Source organism: Fundulus heteroclitus, chromosome 13 (assembly GCF_011125445.2).
Source record: "Fundulus heteroclitus isolate FHET01 chromosome 13, MU-UCD_Fhet_4.1, whole genome shotgun sequence".
Taxonomy (NCBI): Eukaryota; Metazoa; Chordata; class Actinopteri; order Cyprinodontiformes; family Fundulidae; genus Fundulus; species Fundulus heteroclitus.
In genome coordinates, this window is record NC_046373.1 from 13,416,712 (window position 1) to 13,441,159 (window position 24,448).

Genomic DNA, 24,448 nt, shown 5'->3' on the forward strand with positions numbered 1-24,448 from the left:
AACCTGTCTTTTTTTTTTCTTTTTTTTTGATGATGGACAGAATATTACCCTGTTAAATGTTCAAAGCTTCTGCTTGTTTTATACCCTACCCTAACCGTTCTCCACAGCAGGAAATAGAATAGAGTGCAGTTCAAAACTACAAACCCAGTGCTGAGTTTTTTTTGGGGGGTTTTACCATGCGTTCAAAGTTTTTTTTTTTTTTTGGCTATACGATTATCACGGAATTACGATTAAGTGGAAATTATTAATTGATTACATGATTGACTGATTGATCAATTGGTGGATTGTTGTTGGAAAATATAATTATAAAGCTTAGAAAGATGCAACAGCGGCAGCAGTGCTTACCATAGTGCAGCTAACACTGTATAGCAGTGTTACTTTAAGATTAGAGATTCCAATGCTAGTCTAGTTTCTATGACACAACCATCAGGGCTTTTTTAACCTTTTATATAAGCCATTAAGATAAATGTAGGTATTTTAATTTAGCTGACAGCAGCGCAGCGGAATAGGTGGGCGAGTTGTTATACTTCATACAGCTGGAGAAATTCTGGTCACTCAAGCAATTTTTATGACATCTCCTTGAAAGGACTTTAAGTCATACTATCAAAATGATGGAAAGTTTTTTTTCAAGATCTTGGAACAAGTGCTGGTCTGATTATCATCTGACACACCTGTACAGCTCCGCCCTGTCTCTCATCAACCCTCATCAGATCCACCTGCACCTCTTACTATATAACCAACCCTCAGACCTATCACTAGTGCCAGATTATTATGAGCCATCAGTGAGTCTAATCCAGCGTCCTGAATCCTGTCTGCCTGCCTGTCACCTGACCAGTTTCTGCCTCCTGATTCTCAGAGCCTGCCTTTCCCCTGTCGGACCTGATTATCTGTGCTACCTGGATCCCTGACCTGTTTCTGTGCCCTGACCTCGCCTACGGATTCTGATTTGGACTGTCTCTGGATTTCTGTTCACCTGGCTCTGACTCACGACCTACTCTCGGACTACGGACTCTGGTTTATCCCCTTGATCATCCTGCCTGCCTCTGTCATCACAGTTCTGACCCATTGCTTGTCTCCTGACCTATAAACTGTCTTTAAATGTCACCCGTCTTGTCTGTTTGAATTCTGGGTCCTCTGGTTCTGTTCATTACAGTTTTTGTGATTTTGAAACCTTGGTACACCTTGGTACCTCTTAACCAACCACCCTACACCTAATCTAAACAAAGGAAAAAAATTAAATACTAACTGATATCACCTACATTTGAGAGAAACCATTATTAGCTGATGAGAATATTCATGAGATTCAACCATGGGCATCTTTTGAAACATGCAGAAATATTCAGCGTGACTTAAAGTGGCTAAAAAACTTCATTTCCCAAACCTACATCATTCAGCCCAAACACCAGAAACATGACCATAAAACAGTCCAGATGGGACGGAATGAGATTAGTCTGGCAGCCCTCATGTCCAAACCCGACACTGAGCAAGTTCAGTCCAGAGATGTGGCAAACAAAGTAATCAGATAAAAATGTAAAAATTTCCAGTAATTGTTGAGAGGCCAGGCAGCTGTGACTGTGAATTACTACAATCTGCTGTGATTAGCAAACTGCACAGAACACCTGCATGCTAGCCAAGCACAGAGTGCTGCTTTTTCCTCACTTCAGAGGTCACCGTCTGACTTCCACAGATATACTGAAGGATCAAGTTAAAACTTACAGATTCACGTTGCAGCACTGCATCCAACTATGTGGGTGCAGGGCTCCGACTGTGATCACAAACACGTGAAGCCAGCCAAAGTCCAACAATGAGCGTGCGACAGCCTCCATCCTCCATCCTCCTGCATCTGTCAGCGTACGTCAGCTAAACAGTGCTGGTGTTCAAAATTTCCACGTCAGCTCACAGCATCACAGAAATAGAGCCAAAGTCATTGCACATTGATCGCCATGGTGATGTTGTTATGGCGACTAATCAAAGGAGAGGTGAGCTGATGGGCGGCTGTGTGTTTAGATTGTTAACACTGTCCAAAAAAAGGAAAAAGAAATGCACACCAGGGATGGAAACGGCAAACAAGCTGCGAGGCTGATTATCGCTCCGCCGGAGATTGCAGACAAAATGTTGAGTGTGTGTTTATCACTCTTGCATGAAAACCAAAAGCTGTTTAGTCTCAGCTCAGCTTGTTACGACACTAAAATGTGCTGAAACCAGTTTCCACAACAGTTTGTTTGGACATTTGTCTGCCACCTTGTGATTGGCTAATTCAGCCCACTCCTCACAGCATACATGGACACTCGAGTTAATTAACTCCCTTTGAAAGCGTCTTGTTTCCTAACAGCGTGCGACGCTCGGGTTTTTCACATTCAAAGCCTGCTGATCTCACATGGCTCTTTACCAAGTTTCAATCAGACATGTTGCCAGTGATCAACAGATCTGACAAGCTAAGTCTCTCCCTGTTTTATATAACGTAGCTAATGTCTGTAGCCTAGACAGCCACATAAGTTGCCTGAGAGTTTCTGAAGTTAAATGGCCACAGGTGTAAAACAGTGCATGAAAGCATTATTTGACAAATACTTTCACCTGAAACCTGAGACCAAAAAAAAAAAAAAAAAGCATAAAGCAAGACATTTGTTGACAATATAATTTGTTGACAATATAACCCATGTCTGGTGGCTGAAGGACATAACTAAAATTTTATGCAACAGCAAGATTATTGTTTTTATCGGAAAAGTCAAACAAAGGATTATTAGTTGAAGCCCCATCATTCAAAGAAGGAAAGAAGCACAGACCTGGTAGCTAAACTAGCTAGCGTTAGTGCTACGCCAGAGCTAACTGCTATAGTACAGCAGCTAGCTCTGCTGTAGCAGCTATAGCAGCATAATCGTTCCTACATTCGCCAGCTCTTGAATGATCGGGATAGGGAGTTAGAAAATGAGATGTTCAAGACGAAAAATACAGTGCTGAGGATTTATTTATTTTTGTCACCCAGATTTAACATTTTTTTGCTGTAGGCCTACCGTATCCATTTGAGCAGATATTGTTAATTGATCCATAATAGTTTGAAAATCATTATAAATGAGATCTTTACAACTTTTCACATCTTCCTATGAGCCTCCAAAAGAAAAGATTTGAAGTTTACACTTACATAGATGATTATTGCTTTCTACAGAATTTGTGTTGAGCAATGAGATGTAATCTATGAGGTAAAGAGCATTTTTTAGGCTGTAACCATCAGCTTTTCCATTTATATTGATAATTATAGAAATAATGGGATATTATTTCTTTGTTTTGTGTTGCTGCTCTCAAGGTGGGTCCAGATCAGCTGACCCCTTCCTAAATGTATTCCTCCATTTGGCACCCAGCCATTGCCAATTCATTCCAGTCTACTTTTCTTTAGTACCCATACACAAACCCATTATGTATGCACAAAACCATTGCGTATGAGCTATTGGTATTCAATTACGATAATCAATATTCAAAAGAAGACTCATATCGCATGAGTAGTGCAATTTGATTTCCTGACGATTTTGTACAACACCCTGTTTTTCTTGATTGTGACTCTGAGGTTGTTTGACATTTAGACCCTTTTGTCCATCTGTTCCACCATGACATGCGTCAGTTCTTACCCACAGGAATGATGTCTAGTACCCACTTTTACAGCCAGTGATTAAAAGTGATATTCTCATAGTTGTAAATAAGAGAGATGTCATTATATATTGCCAATAAATAGTATCTATCTGCAGGTGTTTACTTCTGAGCATTAATTGTCATGTTTCATGAGAGTCGGCTTGATCAAATCAGATCTGAAACACACTAAATTGAACCAAAATGCAAGTTTTGCAAAAATCCTTGTCTCCAATTTAATTCAAATGTATGTACCATTTAAGTATTTTTGGGGTATTTAGCTCTTAAGTTTTCTGCTACATTCTTGACAAATATGAAAATGTTTTTTATTTTTTTTTTATTTTCTGTTTCTTTCGTGTACTATCTTCAGCATCTTTTATGTGCTAGCTACACCATCATAAGGTCATTTTTGCAACACATCCTGCAGCTACACTTGCACTACTCTTTTTTTCTTACACATGCTTTTCTTTCCACAGGAGAGGAGTTATCCGGCTCCTCTCCTGTGGAACCAACTCCTAGTTTTGGTCCGTGAGGCAGACACCCTGTCTACTTTTAAGACTAATCTTAAAACTTTCCTTTTTGACAAAGCTTATACTTAGAGTAGCTCATGTTACCCTGAGCTACCTCTATAGTTATGATGCTATAGGCTTAGGCTACTGGAGGACATCAGGGTCTATTTCTCTCACTCTGCTGAGTTCTCCTACTGTTCTCCGATTTGCATCGCTTGTTGTCATTTCAGCTTTTAACTTTTTGTTCTCTCTCTTTTTTCTTCATAATAAGTACACCTGGTCTGACGTTCTGTTAGCTGTGACATCATCCAGGAAAGACAGATCACCCGCTATTACCATCTAATGTAGAAAAGATTCCAGGATCAATGTGTGCTTCCGTGCTTGTTTGTGTCTCTGCTCTGTCTTCTCTAATCCCCAGTCGGTCAAGGCAGATGACCGTTCATACTGAGCCTGGTTCTGCTGGAGGTTTTCCTTCCCGTTAAAGGGGAGTTTTTCTTTCCACTGTTGCTTCATGCTTGCTCAGTATGAGGGATTGCTGCAAAGCCATCAACAATGCAGACGACTGTCTATTGTGGCTCTACGCTCTTTCAGGAAGAGTGAATGCTGCTTGTCAAGACTTGATGCAATCAACTGGGTTTCTTTAGATAGGAAACTTTTTGACCAATCTGTATAATCTGACCAAATCTGTATAATCTGATTGAATTTGACTTTAGAAAGTGCCTTGAGACGACATGTTTCATGAATTGGCGCTGCACAGTGTGAATGTGCAATAAAGATAATAAAATCTAAGTTTAAGTAATTTTAAAACTTTAATAATTAATTACAACGGAAATTAAACAGCTATGCAATGGTTTAAGTACATGACTGTGAAAATGTGGAAAATGGGAAATGACTATGAAGGGGTGAACTGAACTGAACAGTGTTATTTTTCTCTTTCCTTTTTGTGTCATTGTCCTTTTTTACTGGTAAGGGTGTTTTCTGTGCTCCTTTTTAAAATCTATTCCGTATTTTTTAGGCTTTCTTGTTGCATTTTGAACTTCACTGAAATTATTTTGAACAGAGTTTGTTGTCACCTGCCCTATAGACCTCCTTTATTAACTATGACAAATCCCCCTAAGCCCCTAAATGTGTCTCATAGGTCCAAAACCTGTCGGAGAAACTTTTATCCTTCTCCTTTACAAGGAGAGAAGGGCAGCTATACCCACTCAATCCATCCGGTGCGGTGCTCTAATTTTACAAAAAAAAAAACAACAATCCAAAAAAACATAAAACTACACACGCAAAATGCCTGCCAATACATTAAGAGAATAAAGTGGTGTGTAATTGAATTTATGAGTAAATATTTCCATGTCTGCGTTATTCCCCTCAATTTTTGTACCATGTGGCTCATGGATGGAAGTGCAGTCCAGACAAAATACATCTGTACAGAAACAGAGATACCACATTTGTAGGAGATTTAGTTATTTGACCTGACATGATTTTACTGAGAAGCAGTGTGTGTGTGTGTGTGTGTGTGTGTGTGTGTGTGTTTGCATGCATTAGAGAACCAGCAGGTGTTAAACTGACAGCCCTAGTGAGATGTGTCCCTGGAGTTTGGTTATTGTGAGAAAACATGTGTTGTTGTCCACATTCTTTTTGGAGTTTGAAGACAAGAGAGTTAACTGAGGCCATGTTGCCAAAAACAGAAATCACATGTGGACTTTCTCAGTGTGTGCATATACCAGTCCAGATAACTTTTTGAAGCCATTAGTGTGTGTGTCCTGTCCAGTTTCCTCTCTATACTTTGAATGCAACAGGATAAGTCTAAAAATACCATGGGCCCGAGAGGAAAAGAGACGAGGATGGGAAAATCATTTACAGAAACGCAACAGGAACAAACACAGGAACCTGGAAGCAAGAACTGAAAGATCTTGCTTCCAAGATGTTTCAGACCCATTTATTTTTTTAAACATATCCCTTTTAAAAAATAAAGCCTAACAAACTCAATTTGATGTGGAGTTACTGACTAAGATTGTGCACTGGCATCCCTTTATTAACAAATAGGACATGATGGTCCAAGCACACTGAAAATGACCGTTTAGAAGAAGAGGAAAAAGACATCACGGGGAATGATGGTGGGGGGTTAGGATGGTGGTGGTCTGCGATGTAAGCAAAAACATGTTCTGGGCTTAATGATGATACAGACTGAAAACTGACACATGCACATGTACGCACGTACGCACACATCCTTGTTTAAAGTACATAGTGAGCTCCCTATATCTTCGAGCCTTTCTATGGCCTAACCCTGACCCCAGCCCTAACCCTACCTTTTACGGGTTTGTACCTAACCCTAACCTAAACCCAATTGACACCTTAGTTCTAAACCTAACCCTTAGCCCAGAATAAAAGTTAGGACTGACAAAAGGTCCTCACTTTACATCAAAGTCCTCCCTTTACTAGTAAAATGAGCAAAAAGTGTTGTCGCTCCACTGCAATTACAAGAACACACGCACGCACGCACACACACACACACACACACACATATATACATACATATATACATACATACATACATACATACATACATACATACATACATACATACATACATACATACATACATACATACATACTAACAAACAAAGTTATAAAGGAAATATTTAAGTTTTCATTATGGTATGTATTGTAATACTTTTCTGTATATTTATTCATCCATAGTTTCAGATGTATTTCTTGTTATTATTATTATTAATAATAATAATAATAATAATAATAATAATAATAATAATAATAATAATAATAATAATAATAATAATAATAATAATAATAATAATAATAGTTATTATTATTATCAACTAATTAATTTGTAAATTGTATTCCATTTTATTCATTAATTTCATTTTTTCCCATTGAAATCAGAATCTGGGCTTTGTCTTCATATTTGGACTTTACCTATTTTTTAATATTTGTTTTCACAGAAGGTCTCATATTTTCCTCATGCTTCACAGTTATTACAAGGGTATTTTTCAGGATGCTTTTATTGGCTTCTCTCTCTCTCTCTCCCCCTCCCCTCTCTCTCTCTCTCTCTCTGACAAACCTTAGTTCATCATTTATGATTTCACAGGCTTTGAATGTGAGAGCACCTTCCCTTCTTGAACACCTCCCATGAACTTGTCCACTCTCTCTTTGATTTTAGACCCCTGTCCTTTCAAAACCACAGAATCCAGGCCCTGCTGCAGGTCCTGTGATGAGAGTTTAGAGTTTTTGGTGACTTCTTTTGGCATCTTGCTGTTTGCTCTCCGGGTGGAATTGCTTAGAGAGTCAATGCCCTCCTCTTGTACAGTTAAAAGACGGTAAAAGTTAAGCTGCTAAAACTTTTCTCAAGAAGCTCTTTCAGTCAGGCTGTGGTGTCCACTCTAAAAGTAGCAGTCAGGAAAACATCAATTTGGGATTGCTCTAATTTATTCCTCGGCAGAAAGGTGAATTTTCCCTTTGGGTTGGGCTGCACGATATTAGAAAATCTTCCTATGGAGATAATATTGGTTAATATTGCAATGTTAAGTGGGATATCTGCCATATTTTCTTATTTCCTTGCTTAATCATCTGTGCCTCCTACACTCATTTTGCAAAAGTCTCATTTGTGTCTAGTGTGAGCATCTGATAACGTGAGACACTGTTCAAAACGCTACATATTACATTAGTATGTAAAATGCAATCTTATAACGCTTGGAAAATATTAGGCTACAATTATTGCAGTCAGAAATAGTCCTTTGCAATATAAATATTGTACACATACTGCACTGACAGTATAAGTGAGATATATTGTGCAGTCCTACTTTTAGTGTGTGTGTGTGTGTTTGATATCACTGAGGGAACTGACTCTGACTAAACTCAGAGCAAATCTGTAGGAGATAGAGATACAGAAGTATATTTGTACACGGATCGTGAAGCTACAGTGGAGGAGGAGGAGAGTGAGGAGGAGGAGGAGGAGAATGAGGAGGAGGGAAGCCATATGGGAAGGAGCAGCACAAGGCTCCGCTGCAGTGAGACACGCAGAGAGCGGTGGAGAGAACGGGAAGCCTCATTTCTGCCCGGAGATGAAAAAGTCTTTAATCAAACACTGAGCTGCGGGATTTCACTCGGTGCCAGCATGTATTTTGGTATGTAAATGGACCGTTGCTTTTTTTCCTGATAAAATGACAGCAGAATCACTTGTTGCATGTATTTTTAGATGGCCAGTCTGCACAGTCAGTCGTACTTATAGAGCGATGCTGCAGGTCAGCAACAAATGCAAGTTTGGTCTATGTTGCTCTTTAAGTGCATTGCATAAGTGTGTAACAGTAGAGATTGCTAGGAAGAAATGTGATTCACAAAACAAATGCAAGAATGTTCTCATCTTTAAGAAACACGGAATGGTATAAAGGGGGTTGAATCTTAACAAAAAGAGTGTGGGAAATCTAGAAAAGAACAATCTATATTGATTGGCTCATTCTGAATAGTGTGTGCATTTCCAAAACTAATTTCTTCTCTGCAAAGTAAATATCCACGTACCCACGGGGTTACATGCACACACATGTGTGCTGTCAGCCAAAGGCAATCAGAGTAATGGCAGAGCGGATGGGCGTGTTGGTTGATTTTGATGATGATGATGATGATGATGGTGATGATGACGATGATTAAACTTGCGCCCTGGTCCTGCTTCAAGCTGTAATCAGGCTGGGAGAACTTGTAAACTGAAAACTGCACAATCAAAAAAACAAACAGGACCCTTATCGTGCTGGACCCTTTGGACTGGATGTGTGTGTGTGTGTGTGTGTGTGTGTGTGTGTGTGTGTGTGTGTGTGTGTGTGTGTGTGTGTGTGTGTGTGTGTGTTTACAAGCCTTCTCGGATTTTCATTAAATACTTTGTTTGATGATAGGGATTGGTTATCTAACTACCTGACTGTGCCAGAGAAATTATTGTTGATAAGACTTTAATAACCAAGCCTTTGAATTAAAGGAATAAAACATGAAAAATGACTGAATCCAGTCTAGTGGAAGAAATTACAAATATCCTATCCTAGAATGTTCTGCAAGGTTGGCCATCAGTCCTCACTGCAGTATGCAGGGAATAAAAAATGAAATGGGTTTTACATGGGTGGCAAAATAATCATTGTTTTAATCAACGTGTAATTTTCTCTGTGTACAATATAACATTATGTTCTCATAAAATGTATTTAATGAGGAATGAGTTGTGCCTCAAACCACTGGTGTTTCTTGTCTGGATGTCACCTTGGGCAAGTCTCTTCCTCTCGCGCCTGATCCTGATCTCGCGCCTGTTTGTTGTTTTCATGAAAAAAAAAAGTTTTTCACAAATCATGAATATGTTTTAAAGAATCAGTAATCAGTGTATAATAATACATTCTAGGTTGGACCCATTTATATATGTTGGCATCTTTGTGCTTGTTGCAATATAGGGTTGTTTTATTGCAAGGAAAAGCAGATAGTAACCCATTGTCTGTGTGTCTGTGGCTTTTTGCTTTTTAAAAATAAATAAAGGTTACATGAATCTCAAACTAATACCCAGTTGCACTATTGTGAATAAGATTTTTGTTTTACATGTCAAGGATGACAGGACACCATGGGGGGAAAAAAATGCTCCGTACTATGAATTTAACACAGTAGTGCACAAGCTTTGATCACCAGATAAGCCCCACTTCCACAGAGTTTTTGGACATTTCCAAGAAACCTTGTAGCACTAGCACTCACCTGCACTCAAAACCTGCAGCAATAGTCCAAGAATAACATTACCCAACCTCAAGCTGTGCTATTCAGGTGCTTCACTCAGCTTAGCATGCTGTATGCTTGAAACTGGAAACAAAACTCACAACTTTCGAAATGAATTTGGGTCGTATTCATCTGCTCACGTGCGGACGCTCATTGAGAATTTAAATCTATTTCCCAGACAGTCAGTTGATTAAAAAAAGAAGATGTCACAGGAAAAGTAACAGGCACAATTCTGATGCCCCAAAGAATTACGAGCATTTTGCACCTTTGATACCAACACACATGCGCTGCTCAGAATGGGAGCGCACCAAAAGTGACAGATATACTTTCAATACCTGACAGGACTTGGTGTTCCGTAAAAACCCTTAAAAAAGCCTTACATTGTTAACTATAAAATAACAGGTTTTTCAATATTACAGCATACATTGGTAGGTAGGAAACACTGTGATACGTTTTAAAGCATCTCCATTCAATGTGCAACAATGCACTTAAAGTCTGACCACCCTAAGTGGTTTAGATTCTGATCTACAGATCTGATCAAATGCTGTCCAGAATACTTGAAACAGCCGTTCAATTTAGCATCTTGTACAAATCTACAGATAAGAGAGTAACTTAATGACAAAATGCATCAGTCTGCACGTTTTAAATGTTGAAAGCAAATAAAACCAGATGGGGGCCGGGAGTAAAACCGAAGCACATGTTCTGTCCTGTTAAAACTTGTGCAGGGCTTCTGTGCTTTTTTGGCCGAACTCATAAATATCTTGATACATGGGCATCAAACACTGATACGAAACATTTGCCTCCAGCGCCTGATGGATGTGCTTATAGTGGCACTAACAGTCGTTAGGTTTGGGAGGAGATTACTTTTTCACATGGGGCAGGATGGTTTGCAAAACATATTTCTCCTGATAAATGATTATCTTTGTCTGATATTAAAATGTGTTTGATGATCCGTGACAAAAGAGCTAAAACAGAGGTAGTGTGTGTGTATGTGTGTGTAGTGTTTGGCTCTTTTGGCTCTCTATAGTGGATCCCCACACTTTTAGCCATATATGGTAAAATTGAACAGTTCTTAAAATATAAAGGCCATGAAAAAGGCTGCTTTCATGCAACATTTGTTGCAAATTCTTTGCAACAAAGTGACAATTGTAGGCCATTTACAATTGCGTAGTTACAATATGCGCTATGATAATTGCACTGTAAAAACGTTGGCAATTAACTGACAAAGTATCGACAACATTGGTTAACACTGCGTGTAATTGTTAAAAGATATTTTAAATCTAAATATTTTTGCATTAATTTCATATTCAGTTAATAACCCCTGCGACCCCATGAGGGATTAAGCGGCTCAGAAAATGGATATTAGTTAATCTCATTCCCATCACCAATAAATATGTCTTATTTTAACTACTATGTTAAAATAATGTTACAAGGAATATATATATATTATATATGTATATATATATATATATATATATATATATATATATATATATATATATATATATATATATATATATATATATATATATATATATATATATATATATACATAGCATGAAGATAGAAGATAGAAGGGCAACATTTTAAGCATCATCTTAAACAAATAACATAATTTAAAACAAATAACTCAGTCTTTGTTCCTCCCTGTTGTATTGTGTCTCAGGTAACATGTACCACAGTCCCCTGCCGCCCCTGGCTCATCCCACGCTGGGCAGGACCCAGCCCTCCCCCGACCCTAAGGCCCTCTTCCCCTTCCACCTGCTGCCTGGATTTACCAACGTGAGTATCTTCAGTCATGCCGGATGGTGCCGCTCGCCGTCCCTGAATTAAACCTCCAATCGTACCCTCTGGCGAACCATTTTTCACCCTTTATTTTTGGTTCCACTGGCAGAGTGAGAATCATGGCTGTAGTTTGCCTGCGTGGAGGTAAATGTTTAATATGAGCGCGCTGCCTACACCTTTCCAAATATATCACCTGTGATGCAGAGAGCGGTGACATTTCCACGCAACCTGGGGGGTGTCAGCGCTGCTTCCTTGGTATTTCTTATGCAGAGCGTTACTCCGAGCTGCCTGGCTTGGATGTTTGTGAAGGGTGAACGTGGAGGGAACTAATACGGACCAGGGCCGGGTTCAGAGGAGCGGACAGTGTCTCATATCCTAATCTAATACTGCCTCGTTAATGCAAAAATCAAATCAGGTTACTGGGCTGTAAAAATAAAAACATAACGACGTTTCAAGTCAACATGGAACCTGTCCGTTGCACACAGGGCTAAACTGGATTTTGCATTTGTCTCATTTCTAGCATATGACATACATGCAGATGTTGAGAAGAGACCCACAAAGGGAGGTAAATGAAGGTTTTAACAGACACGGTAATCTGTGAAGGTCTGTATATTTTCAGAGCTGTCAGCATGCTGTGAGATGCATCCGTTTTGCACATGTTCAGGTGAACACTGTTTATCTGCGTTAGATACGTTCTGGAAAAGCCCATCCGCCTGGAAATAAGATATTTGTTCAGATCTAATTCCCCTCTCCCTCCCACTCCTACCTTCTCCTCTATCTGTTTTACTGTAGGACGTGCTGTTCTTACCAATATGTTTATTCTTTTTCTGTCATTCATCTCATTCCCCATCTTCTCACTTTCAGAAATCTTACCTCACTTCTTCCCTTACATTTCCCTGTCAACCTTTTGTTTAGGTGTTTGTCTCTTCTTTTTCTTTTGTAAGGTAAATCTGATTTTTTTTTTTTATTTTACATTTAATAATTCACTGACCAGAACACACAATGCTCATACAACAGAAACAAATATATTTTTTCTAAAATATTCCTATTAAATTTGGTTTGTGGAACTAAACTTAACCTTACATTTGATTTCACTTCCAGCACTCCTTCCACCCTGCAGCTGCAGGTTTGTCTGACAGATCAAGTCATCATTGTGTTTCACTTTGGTTTCTAGATTTAATTTTAATAGGCATATATAATTTTTTTTTATAACATTTGGTTCTCAGTTGTGTCACAGGTATTTTCATTTACACGCCTGGAATATCTAAAAACTGTGAAATGAGAAGTAAGCACAAAGCAAGCAAAATGCTGTCAAAAGTTGCCAGAAGGTGATGACACTGCGTTTGGAACACAGCAATAACACACTGTCCACCCAAGATAAAAGCTCAAATTAGCAGCTAATTATATTATTATAAAAGTGAAAATGCATATGTTGATTCATCCAGTGAGGGAATAGGATGCCAGGGAAAATTGGATGGGTCTAGTAGCTTTCAACAAACAGAGCATTTGAAAAGCTGTCTGTAGTTGACACCTGGGCGACTTTAATTCAAAAGTTGTAAAATTCTGGAAGCTTTCAGATTGACGGTGTAATTTCTGCTCCTGTTCTGACTGGCATTGTTAGTCTGATGTGTGCAGGCATGCGTCAGCACCTTTCACCAAACAATTCACAATGGTTGCCTACATTAGCCTCAAACTTTATCACTATCACTTGCTGTTTCTCAAAACAGAAAGTTTGGCCCTAAAAATGCGATGCATGAAAGGGAATTTAAAACATTAAGAGAAATTTAGATGCTAGCTGAAATGAAAACATGCTCTTCATTTGGCTCAGACACACAAAACATGACTCGCCCTGAAATTTAAACACACAAGAGCCTCTTTTGGACGGATTGATTTGTGAGCTAACGCAACCGGCAGAAATCAGTAAATTTCTTGTTAGAAACAAAGAAATGCAGAAAGTAAAAGCAGCTGTGAAAGAAAACAGATTCTTGCCTGATAAACTTTATGTTCACAAACAGCTGCAGCTACACCTCGTTGTTTCCTCCCTGCTTGAACTATGTTGGGTCTTTATCCCTCAGCTCTGGATTGTTGCTTCTCTTTAGTCCAACATCGCTATTTATTTTTATATTTATAATCACGGGCCATAAAGTGTTTCCAGCAGTCTCGTGAGGAAAATCTGTCCCGTTTATGTGTTTACTTCCACAAAGCTTATGCACATGCCCTGCGCAGATGATTTTGCAGAAAAAAGTGCTTACTCCGTACCTTGTTGTGTGTCCGCAATTAGCGGACGCTTCGACATCGATTGCTACCGATTAGAAATGTCTTTTTTTGTTTCTCAACAAAATAATCTATGCATGTTAATCGTGGGAAACAGTGCATCACTTTCCATTATGCTTGAAGCAAACAAAAAACACACCTTTTTAAAAATGTATTTACCTTTATATTTATGCAAATAGAGATGTACAAAACTGCACAAAATTAGTTTCTCCTTTGCTTTAAAAAGATTATTTGAAGCTAAAACAGCAACAGAAGAGGAAGGAATGTTTTCCTTGAGAGCATTTCAGACATTTTTCTTCTTCCTCTGAATTAAACTGAGTTGGTACACAGCTGACCTCTGCCAGTGCGCATTGTTTTTTTGCCTGTCTTCTTAAGCTTTTATTTTCTCTTCAGTGAAGGTATGGTAGGGGTCAGCATGCCTATATTGATGCAGGGATTTTTTTGGCACCCTTTTGCTTTGGTTAAAGGTTTGCGTGCTTATGTGCTCCGATCAAACTCCCAATTTGGCTTGCCGATTCAGGATTGTTCTATTTTTTTCCTTTCAACTGGAGCAAAAACAATGTTGATTCTAAGAAAATTATGATTTAATTCTCAAATAAGCAAAGGGAGAAGCCAATTCATGCCAAATCTACTCAGTTTTGATGTCAGGAGTTCGTGCACATCTGTCACGGTGATCCACAGTAAATTAGTAGAATGTTCGTCATCGTAAATGTTGAGTCTTGATTGTGATCCAGCTAAAAAACGTCTGCTTAGTTTCACCCGGACAAATGTTTCAGCCTCGACTGGCTCCCTGGAGCGGAGCGCGCCTGACGAGCTGCTACTGCTGAGTGTCAGAGGGGTTTGCGGAAAGATTGCGCTGATTATAATTGATGCTGTGTGCTGGATGTGATGTCTTCATTCGGGGGCGATTTGCATTCTCAGGCGACGCGGCTTTTGTGCGCGTCTGTGTGCAGGGGATTGCAGGAAACGAGTAAAAAAGGGCGAGCTGACTTTGCCACAGGTGCTTGTCGGTTAGGAAGTGCATGAAAGGAGTCGAGAACAGGAGAGCGAGACCACTGGGATGTATGAAGGTGACTTTGATCAGATGGAGGCTGAGGGAGAGGCAGGGAGTTTAGAGGTGAGCAGATGGAGCAGCAGAGTGAGAAACGTGTGATCGAAGGTGAAAGGGAACTGCAGGGCCTCTGATGTTCAGTCTCATCCGGAGACGCAAAAACATCACGCTTGGAGTGTTTGAGATGTTTTAAAATAAAGCCCTAGGTTCTTTTCACAGTTTGGTTTTTCAGGAGTAACCCCCACAAAAAAATAAATAAAAAATGTTCACGTGGGAGAGTGAGAAAACAGTGAGGATAAATTCCAGTGCAGCGGCCTACGAGGATCAAGAACAATCTGAGAGATTACACATACACAGATTCTGGTTTTGATGCCCTGATAGGAATTTAGCTTGAGCCCCACAGCTGTTCTGTGTTCCCGGAGAACAGAACAACCTGATTGACCCGTACCAATGTCCGGATAAATTAATTTATCTTTGATCACGGTAGCATAGTTTAACATAGAAAACTAACATAAATAAAATCCACCCTGAGTACATTTGTTCGGTGGGAAGAAATGTCAGACCATCAAACAAAATGTAATATGAGACCTAGAAAACCTGAATAAATATTGAAAAGTTGTTTTTAAATGATGATTTCATTCTTTAGGGTACAAAACACACTGTCTGAACCAACTAATCAAGAGTTTCTGATCACTGGCCATGAAGGATTTACTGTGGAGGGATTTCGTCCCTTTTTTAACAGAATTGGTTTAATTCGGCCACACATAGAGGGTTTTCAAGCATAAATGGCCCGTTTAGGGTCACGTCACTGCATCTCAGTTAGATTAAGTCTGGATCTATCCCACTTGAAAACCTTCATTTGTTTTTTCAGAGGTGGACTTCCCGGCGTGCTTTGAATCATTGTCCTATTTTGATCTTAAGGTCATAAACTGATGGCTGAATATGCTGCTTAAGGATCAGACGTTTACAGTGAGTTGTCAAATAAGACAAAAATAACTTTATTTTGAAACAACACACAGATGAGAGGTACAGCGACTTGCAAATGTGTTGATCCCCCGTTGCTTTTTACCTATTTTGTAACAGTCCAACCTGTAGGTTAAATGTTTGAAATCTTATTTTATCTGATGGATTTGCACAAAAAGTTTATGAATATATTTTGTCCTTTCTATCTTTGTTTGTTTGTTTGTTTGTTTGTTTCTTTGTTTCTTTCTTTCTTTCTTTCTTTTGGTACAGAAAACTTTACCATGCACGTTATGCATGTCATGAAATGGTGCACCCTCATAAAAATCCATTATAATCCCAGATAGTAAAGCAATAAAACATGAAAAAAGCTAATAAAGGTGAATACCTTTGCAGGGCCCTGTAGTCAAAAACCATAAATGCAATAAAAGATTCATGTAATTTAAGGCTTTATACACATGTTTTTTCCAACGGTCCCAAGTTTCTAAATTTTCTTTACCTAATGATTAATTTTGGTCCATGCAGGCCAGTTCTTGACTTTTATTACGGCGAGTTTCAATGATCGCTGTAACTTCCACTATCGCCTTGAGGTGTTTGGATACTAAAGCAAAGTGTAAACAGCATGTCTGAAGGGGGATAAAAATAAGATTTACTTGTGGAATACAAGAGTCACAATGAAAGATCTGGAACTTTCTCATTAGGTTGTTGATATCTGACGTTATAAAGCTACACAAATGTTCCCACTTTCTTCAAATGATGATTTCTTACAGTGTTCCTGGAACAGGCCTATATGAGATTCTCCTGCAGGTTTAAAAGGTTGCCGTAAAAAAGCTCGTTGTTTGTTTAATGGCTAACAGAGGCTGTGGTCAGCACCGCTTCCTGGTGGTCCAAATGGACTCTAATCAAGTCGTGAAGGAAAACACTCTGGGGGCATCTTTAGACAATTTTAAACTGAGACCCAATTCTCTCCCGGATCTCTCTCTCTTTCTCTGTGGCCGTACTCACTTTGGAAGCTTTGATGAACTGTCTGGACTGGATTTGGAACATTGAACCATTTAGATCCGTTTCTCCGTTTTGAGCCACCGCGCTCCAGTTCTTAAAATCTGTTTGATGCGAGGAAACTGGGCCACCTAGCTACAGAGTGTTCTCAGTCAAAGACACTGAACAGATTGCTATTTTACTCAGTTATCACACATTTAAAAAAAAAATATCGCAGTCTGTAATGAAATGAACAAACCGCTGCAACAATTTTTTAATGTATTATATGTGATGTTCTTCTATATCTCAGTGTAGATGTGGAGGGCTTTTAGGATACAGTGGTAATTGTCCCCTGAGAGGAGATCCTTCTACTTAAAAAAAAATAGTCATTTTTCCTCCTGTAGAGGAAACACTACTACAAGCAAGAATGCAGTTATTTATTAGCTTATGATAGTATTCAGTGTTGTTTCCAACAACAGCAACATAATAGAGGTGTACAAATTTACATCCTTACCTGCAGTCCAAGGGACAAGGGACATTTAAAACTGAAAGGACTGCTATGGGTAGTGTTGAGCAGATGGAGTGAGTAACATCTGCCCTGAGTTACCTTGATGTACTGGCTGACCTTGTACCTGATAAGCTGCAAGGAGTGTTACAAACAGTACATTGCATGAGAATTCGTCCTTTTTTCTTTGCTTTTCACATTTAGTCATATTGCAACCACAAACTCCTGCACTTTTTATCTGGTTTTCATGTGATAGAAAAGCACAAAGTAGCACATAACTGTGAAGATGAAGAAAAAAACAAATCAGGAAAAAACAGTAGTAATTGTGGTGGATATTTGTGTTGTCTGGTCTGTTGCAGCTGTGAGTCTCTGGAGGTATTTTTCTACCAACTTTGCACGTTTAGAGACTGATATTTTTACCCTTTCTGCAAAATAGTTAACGTTCAGTCAGATTGGATGGAGAACATCTCAAGTCTTGCCAGACTCAGTCGGATTTAGATCTAGACTTTTGACTGGGTCACTCTATCATATGAACGTCTTTGATCGAAGCCATTTTATTGTAGCTCAGCCTGAATTTTTGGGTCGGTATCATCCTGGAACCGCTGTCCTAGTCTCTTGCACACTCTAACAATTTCTATCTGCTTTTAGGGACATTCATCTTATCATCAACTTTAACAAACCTCCCTGTTGAAGAACGTATCCCTACCACATGATGTTTCACAGTGGTCACAGTAGCATGGCATATTCAGCGTTAGTGTTCAACCACACATAGTGTTTTGCAGGCCAACAAGTTATGTATGGGATGGATCCCACCAGAGTAACTTTTTCGACGTGTATCCCCTAAATGACTTAGCCCATTTTATTGTGGAGCGTTCTGCAGTCTATGTCTGAATTTGCCATCATCTTTCTGTTTCTCTAGAAAGCCAAGCCACGTGTGCATGTGAGCGTACGTGAGTCACTGCCTTTAAAAACTCATTGCCCCCTGCCTGTTTATGAACAACTAAAAATGAGTTTCCTTGCCACACTGTAGAGGTTATAGAAGAGAGGTTTAGTCTGGATGGTTTAGCTAAAGGCAATCCTCCTTTAATGAACCGACCACATATGTCTGTTGATTAAGGCTTCAGACAAAGAAAGGAGTGAGGCCTGAAAACAGATCAGGTTCAGAGATGCAGGTGTTGCGTAACATCCAGTGGCTTTGAATGCTATATATTTAAACATGTATTTGGTGATTAAACATTTTCCACCCACATTTATTGGCAGCAAAGGTAAATAAATGGGGGGGGGGGGGGTACTTTAAAATACCTTTGCCTTTTTTTTTTTTTTTTACTGCTGCCACACTTTTTGGCTCCTCTGGTGTTAGCACTTTCTATAACCCCGTTTTGCCAACAGGAATGCATTTAATCGACTCCCATAGCATATTTGAACATGGGAGCATACAGAGAAATAGTTATTCTGCTTGGAAACCCACCAATGACCCAGACCAATCCATATGGTGTTTATTTTTAATCTCCTTGCGTTTCAACTACTTTATGTTGCCACAACCTCTAATAAGGCACGAGGCGCTTTTCACACATTTATTTGTTTTACACCAGGGCGGCACAGTGGCAAGAAGGTCTTGGGTCCGAATCTCAGCTGGGGTCTTTCTACAATAGGTCTGCATGTTCTCTTCATGAATGAGTGGATTCACTCTGGGTACTTCAGCACTTACCCACAGTGCAAAATTATAGTACAGTTTAGTTCTCTTTAGATTAGTTCTCTAAACTGCCCTCAGGTGTGGTTATTTGTCCTGTGTGTCTTTATGCTGCCCTTTGTTGGATTAAAAATATGTCAATGGTGTACTACAACCCTTGACTCTGCAGGACAATAGCAGGACAACGGATCTTTTTCCAAACCCCCTTGGAGGTTGTTTTTTCCCCTCCATAAAGTTTAACCATTGTCTCTATCATGATCTGCAGGTGTTTGTTTGTTTTTCTTTTTTGTCTGTTTTCAGTATTTCCTTGTTTATTTATATTCTTTTATATCTTACCATATTAGTTCATGCTTTTGTGTTTTTTTATTTCTATTTTATCTCTGTCTATAGTTTTCCCTTTGTCTGCAGTTCCTTAAGTCAACCTTCTCTGTACATTAGTCTCCCTTCCTCAGCTGCCTTGCTATCATTCTGCCTCAGCTGCTCTACATTTCCCCTGATTAAGATGTTCTGGTTCATTTGTCATTTCTCCACCCAATCCTGTTGACTGACCATTTCAATTCATGTGCTTCATGGCCTGTTATCCTTGTGCAAGTCCTACCTGTAGATTTTCTTATTTTTCTTTATTACAAACACTATTTTTTGCCACAGCAACTATCTGCACATAGGTCCTTTTTCAACTATTCCATGACAATCTGATCTGACCAAACCAGCATTTTGGTAATGCTAAGATGCCAGCCTTTGCTGCAGTTCTCTAAACGTGATCACTGGATATTGTCTTTGCCTCCCTTACCATTATGCTCACTGTGTGTGAAGGCAAGATACTGTTCAGATATTTTATTGTAAGCATTACCTAACTTATGAAGATCAACACAACTCTTCTATTTATCTTCCTTTGTTGAATGCCACGTTCCTTCGTCTTTCCCATTTTGATCAACAACCAAGAGAAATGGGCCTCCTGGCCTCTCATATTTACATTCAAGGGAAACAACATTTCATCAATTACCAATTAAAGGTTCTCTTACACGCTGGTAAACTTAAAAAGCATTCCTTTTCTGTTTGAGATTGTGCTGTTGATGTAAAAGCCAACTTTGTTTTAAGGATTTTTACATATCTTTGTCTCTGACTATACTTATTGTAAGTTGAATAATGTCAGGCACACTTGTTACCAAAAGACAAATAGATTATGAAGGCTGTACATCATGGAGTGCATATGTATCAGATTTATGTGAACATGTTGATGCTCATTTTTTAATTACATTAAAAATATGTAACAGTGAAAACAGATTGACTCGCTGTGAATCCAACATTCCCTGTTCATAGAAGCTCATCTATCAACTGCCAGATTTTAAACCTGAAGGTGTTGGATGATAAATTACTTTAATGTGCATTACATCTGCCTTCCCTGGTTCGTCCTTTGCAAATGATGTGTGATTATATAGATGCTGATGTGCTAATTATGGATTTTTCTGGTTTTCGCATTTTCTTTTTTTTTTTTTTTTTTTTTTTTTTTTTTTCGCATTTTCTGACGCTGTCTCTTCAAAGGATCACGCTAACAGCATGTTATAACACTTTGTATCTTCCTTTTTGCAGCGTGAGTCAGTTTTCTTTCACACAGTCTGAAGTGTTAATGTTACACTCCCTATTATCTGTTGCAGCAGATGGATCATCTCCATAAAGCTCTGATTAACCCAAGCTTTGGGCTAACATCCCCCCTGAAGAGGAAGCCCAGCTCCTGCGGCGTTTGTCGAGTAAGATTCAACTCCGAGGTGGGTGGTGTCTCATGGGAAGGACTCGCTTTAAGCTGTTGCTCTCATACTGCCTTTTGTTTTTTTTTTAACACACACACCCTTTTTTTATGACAGTTTAACGGTTGAAGGGACCTGCCCTTAAGATTCAACGTTGTTTGACTGGATCTGAGGAAGTTTAGCTGTCTTACGTAACATCTGGCTGATTTAGAAGCACTTTTAAAAGAACGTTTGTATAAAATTAGCCAGAAGTGTAATTGCCACAAATTACATTTCTATAGTACGGGAACGTCTTCAGGGTACACGAGATGGAAATGTTTAGGAATAAACATGTAAAACAGAGAAAGCTGTGTCCGTCTGAGACTGTTTATCCGTAAGTTACACCTAAAGCAGATGTTAGGAATGCAAATCTCCTGTACAGCGCCTCAGAGAACGATTGATTCCTCTTGAACTTTTTCACATTTTTAGTCATTAAAATCACAGACCCATACATTTTATTAAGATTTTTTTAAAAAGAATACTAAATTAACAAATGAAAGATTTATTCTTGTTCTACTCGCCAGCGTCCATCGCTCCATCGGCCTGCAGTAAATATCAGTCCAGCAAAGGTCAGTTCTCGGACACAGGCAGCTAGATTTTGGAATAATTTTTTCCATTTAGCAAAAGAAAGGCCCTCTGTATAAGGGATCAAAGGGCATCTAAAACCGATTTGCAGAGGAATGATTTGGAGTTTGTTTGTTGTTTATGCATTCTATCTCAACTCTCATTCTTATTTTTTAAATGTGGTGTTTTCATTTTTTCATCTTGATGATTGCAACACATTTATGATCCACCTAACAGCGATTGTTCTAGTTTTTATCGTTTAGATTTTTCATTATATGTGGCTAGCGGCCTCATAAAAGCCCAGTTTTTTTTTTTTTGCCTCTTCCTGCACTGTTTTTTTGTTGTTGCTTTTTTCCTTTGAAAGCACTGATCTGGATTTTAACTGTGCTAATAAATGAAATTGCACTAAACCGACAAGACAGGTCAGATGTTTTCACAACATGAAGTTATGGAGAAGTTTTAGGTTGTAAAATGATAAAATGAAGCTTTGAACCCCTCACAGAGCTCTTCCTAGCCTATCATCTGACAGCAGAACAAGTATTGCAAAACCAAGAAGACCTGGACATCAACCTAAGCTGACAAGCACACCAAAAAGAGCATCAATCAAAGAAGCAGCAAAGAGGCCCATGGTAACCCTATAGCCGCAGAGACCCAATGCTCATGTAGGAGAATCTTTTGACTGAACTGCTGCTGACCAGGCAGTGCCCAGATTTTTATTTTCTTGAAGTGTGCAAAATAAGAAAACCAGATTTTGTGAGACAGCAAACATATGGAAGAAGGTTGATCACTGAGGCTAAACCTGCAAAAATGCTGCTGTAGTTGTCAAGCAAATCTAACTCTGCACATTACCATAAATGCCACCCCCACTCCATAACATTGAAAAAGCAGCTTTGGGAATGCCTTTCTTGAACAGAGACAAGAAAGCTGGTCTGAGTTGAGGAAGTGAATAAATGTATGTACTGGTCAATTTTGGAAGAAATCTTGTTAAAGGCTTCAAAAGATTGGGGTAGAGGAAATTGGGCCTACAGATCCACAATGTAATTGTTTAGATCAAAGCATATTCATTTGCTGAAATGGCCTTGTGAAAGTCCAACCCTAGCTCAAATTTAGAATCTGTGACCTGAAAATTTATGTTCAAAGAGGCTCCCCAGCTAATCTGACTTGAGTTTGAAATATTTTTAAAAGGAAAGGGTAGAGAAATCAGTCTTTGGATGTGCCAAAACTAGTAGACACAACCTGAAAGACTTGCAGGTGTAAATGCAGCTATAGGTGGTTATATTGTGTCATAGGGGGGATTAAATAAAAGGATCCCATAGTTTTCATGTTTTTTTAATAGAATTCTTTTTCATTTACTTATAATCTTTACAAGTATGCACCATGTTCCATTGGTCGATCACAAAGAATCTCAGTAAATCACGTTAACGTTTGTTCTTCTAAGATGATAAAATGTGGAAAGATCAAGGGGCACGAATACTTTAGCAAATCTCTGCACTTGTAATCTAGTTTCTACATGTTATATACAACTATGGAAGTAAAGGAATCCTCTAATATCGCTAGAAATACATTATTTTTCCAGTTTAATGTGAAACAAGCTCAGCTGGTTTTAAATGTGCTGCCCCTTTGTGATGTTTTGGTGCCTTCTCTCCAACATACAGGCTCAGGTGTCCTCCCACTACAGTGGCACGAGGCATGCGAAAAGGCTCAAAGCTCTGGACGGCCCAGAATCCAAGATCAAGACCCCTGAACCGGTCGCCAAGGAAACAACATCACAAATCCTCCCGTCATCCTGCTCGCAGCCCTCGGGCTCTGACACGACATCAGAAGGTTTGTCTCTAAAGGCACGCGTGCTCCTCTGCGCTCGTGCGTCTGCGTGGCTAGCGCGCATGGACATCGGTTATATGACAGCGTTAGATATATGAACGTACAGCTTGAACCTTCTCTTCTCAGTCACGACTTTAACTCTTTGATGTGAGAACCCTCCTGCTGCTCTGGGCTTGCGCGGCGAGCAGATTAAAGGTTGTGCATTATCCTCTCCTCCGTCTTCATGTCTACATTTTCTGACCTCATTCAGTGGCCTCCCGAGATCAAACGCGCATTGAAAAATGCTTTGAATGCGATCTGTGGGCAGCTGTACGGTCTGCCTGCAGACTGCGTGTATCTGGAGGCATGTCAGCGTTACTGTGGAGGTGTGTCGAAGCATTAGCTGCTTTCAAGCATGTGTTATTTTCTTCTTTTTGCCCCGGCTGATGCTTTTTGTGTGGGTGTTGAGAAACAAAAGCAACAGCGTTCACCGAGCTTAGGAACAAGAAAGGTCGTACATCCATGCCTAACCCCCATAAATAAGGTTGTTTTTAATGTTTGAGAATATCTGAAAGGAGGTTTTCAGGCTGGAGTTTGTAGCAGGTTGGGCACATGATGAACATCTAGACCTGGAGGGATCAGTGGGAACAATCAGACGCCCACTCAACCTGGCCGGGCTAATCATTGTTAATAGCATAGAGTGGATCCGTTATCTCAGCCTGTGCTCCTCTAGGACCAAGCGGTTCTCACTTAAGATAACGGAGCCGACTAATCTTTATGTAGGACTGTCAATTAAAGAGCGTGCAGACAGATCCGGGGGGAAATAATTGAGCGTTGTCAAAAAGAGAAGTTGGAAAAGCTCAACATCGTCTGTTGCCTGAACCTGGTGAGTTTTTAGCTCGGCAATTTTAGAGAGAAAGAGGATTTGTTTAATGGGGTTTGTAAGCACAGCAAGTCGATTAAAGCATCAGCCAAATCTTTAAATGTGGACGCAGAGATGGACTATTATGGACTACTATAGTTAGCTTTGACTGCCACTAAATTCATCTTGTAATAAATAACACTGTGTATTTTTCAGTGATGCTATTATGGGTGTTGGGCGTTTGTACCTGTACTTCTTCGGTTTGTTTTCTTGTTCTTTCTCTATCTTATTCTGGAGGCATAGAAGCAGATTCTGAGGATATT

At 39.3% G+C, this 24,448-nt stretch overlaps 1 protein-coding gene across 2 annotated transcripts in view; it reads left to right on the top strand.

Annotated features, from left to right (window-relative positions):
- The first annotated feature begins 8,108 nt into the window (after positions 1-8,108).
- The window catches only part of LOC105930448 (zinc finger protein 385D), a 29,609-nt gene continuing 13,269 nt past the window's right edge, over positions 8,109-24,448 (top strand). The window contains exons 1-4 of one of the 2 annotated variants that reach the window (XM_021319541.2): positions 8,109-8,266; positions 11,539-11,654; positions 20,774-20,881; positions 23,119-23,287. In XM_021319541.2, the coding sequence (XP_021175216.2) occupies positions 8,119-8,266; positions 11,539-11,654; positions 20,774-20,881; positions 23,119-23,287 (541 nt within the window). In that variant the 5' untranslated portion in view covers positions 8,109-8,118. Of the gene's footprint in view, positions 8,267-11,538; positions 11,655-20,770; positions 20,882-23,118; positions 23,288-24,448 lie in introns of both variants that reach the window. The other variant, XM_012868670.3, reaches the window with a different exon arrangement.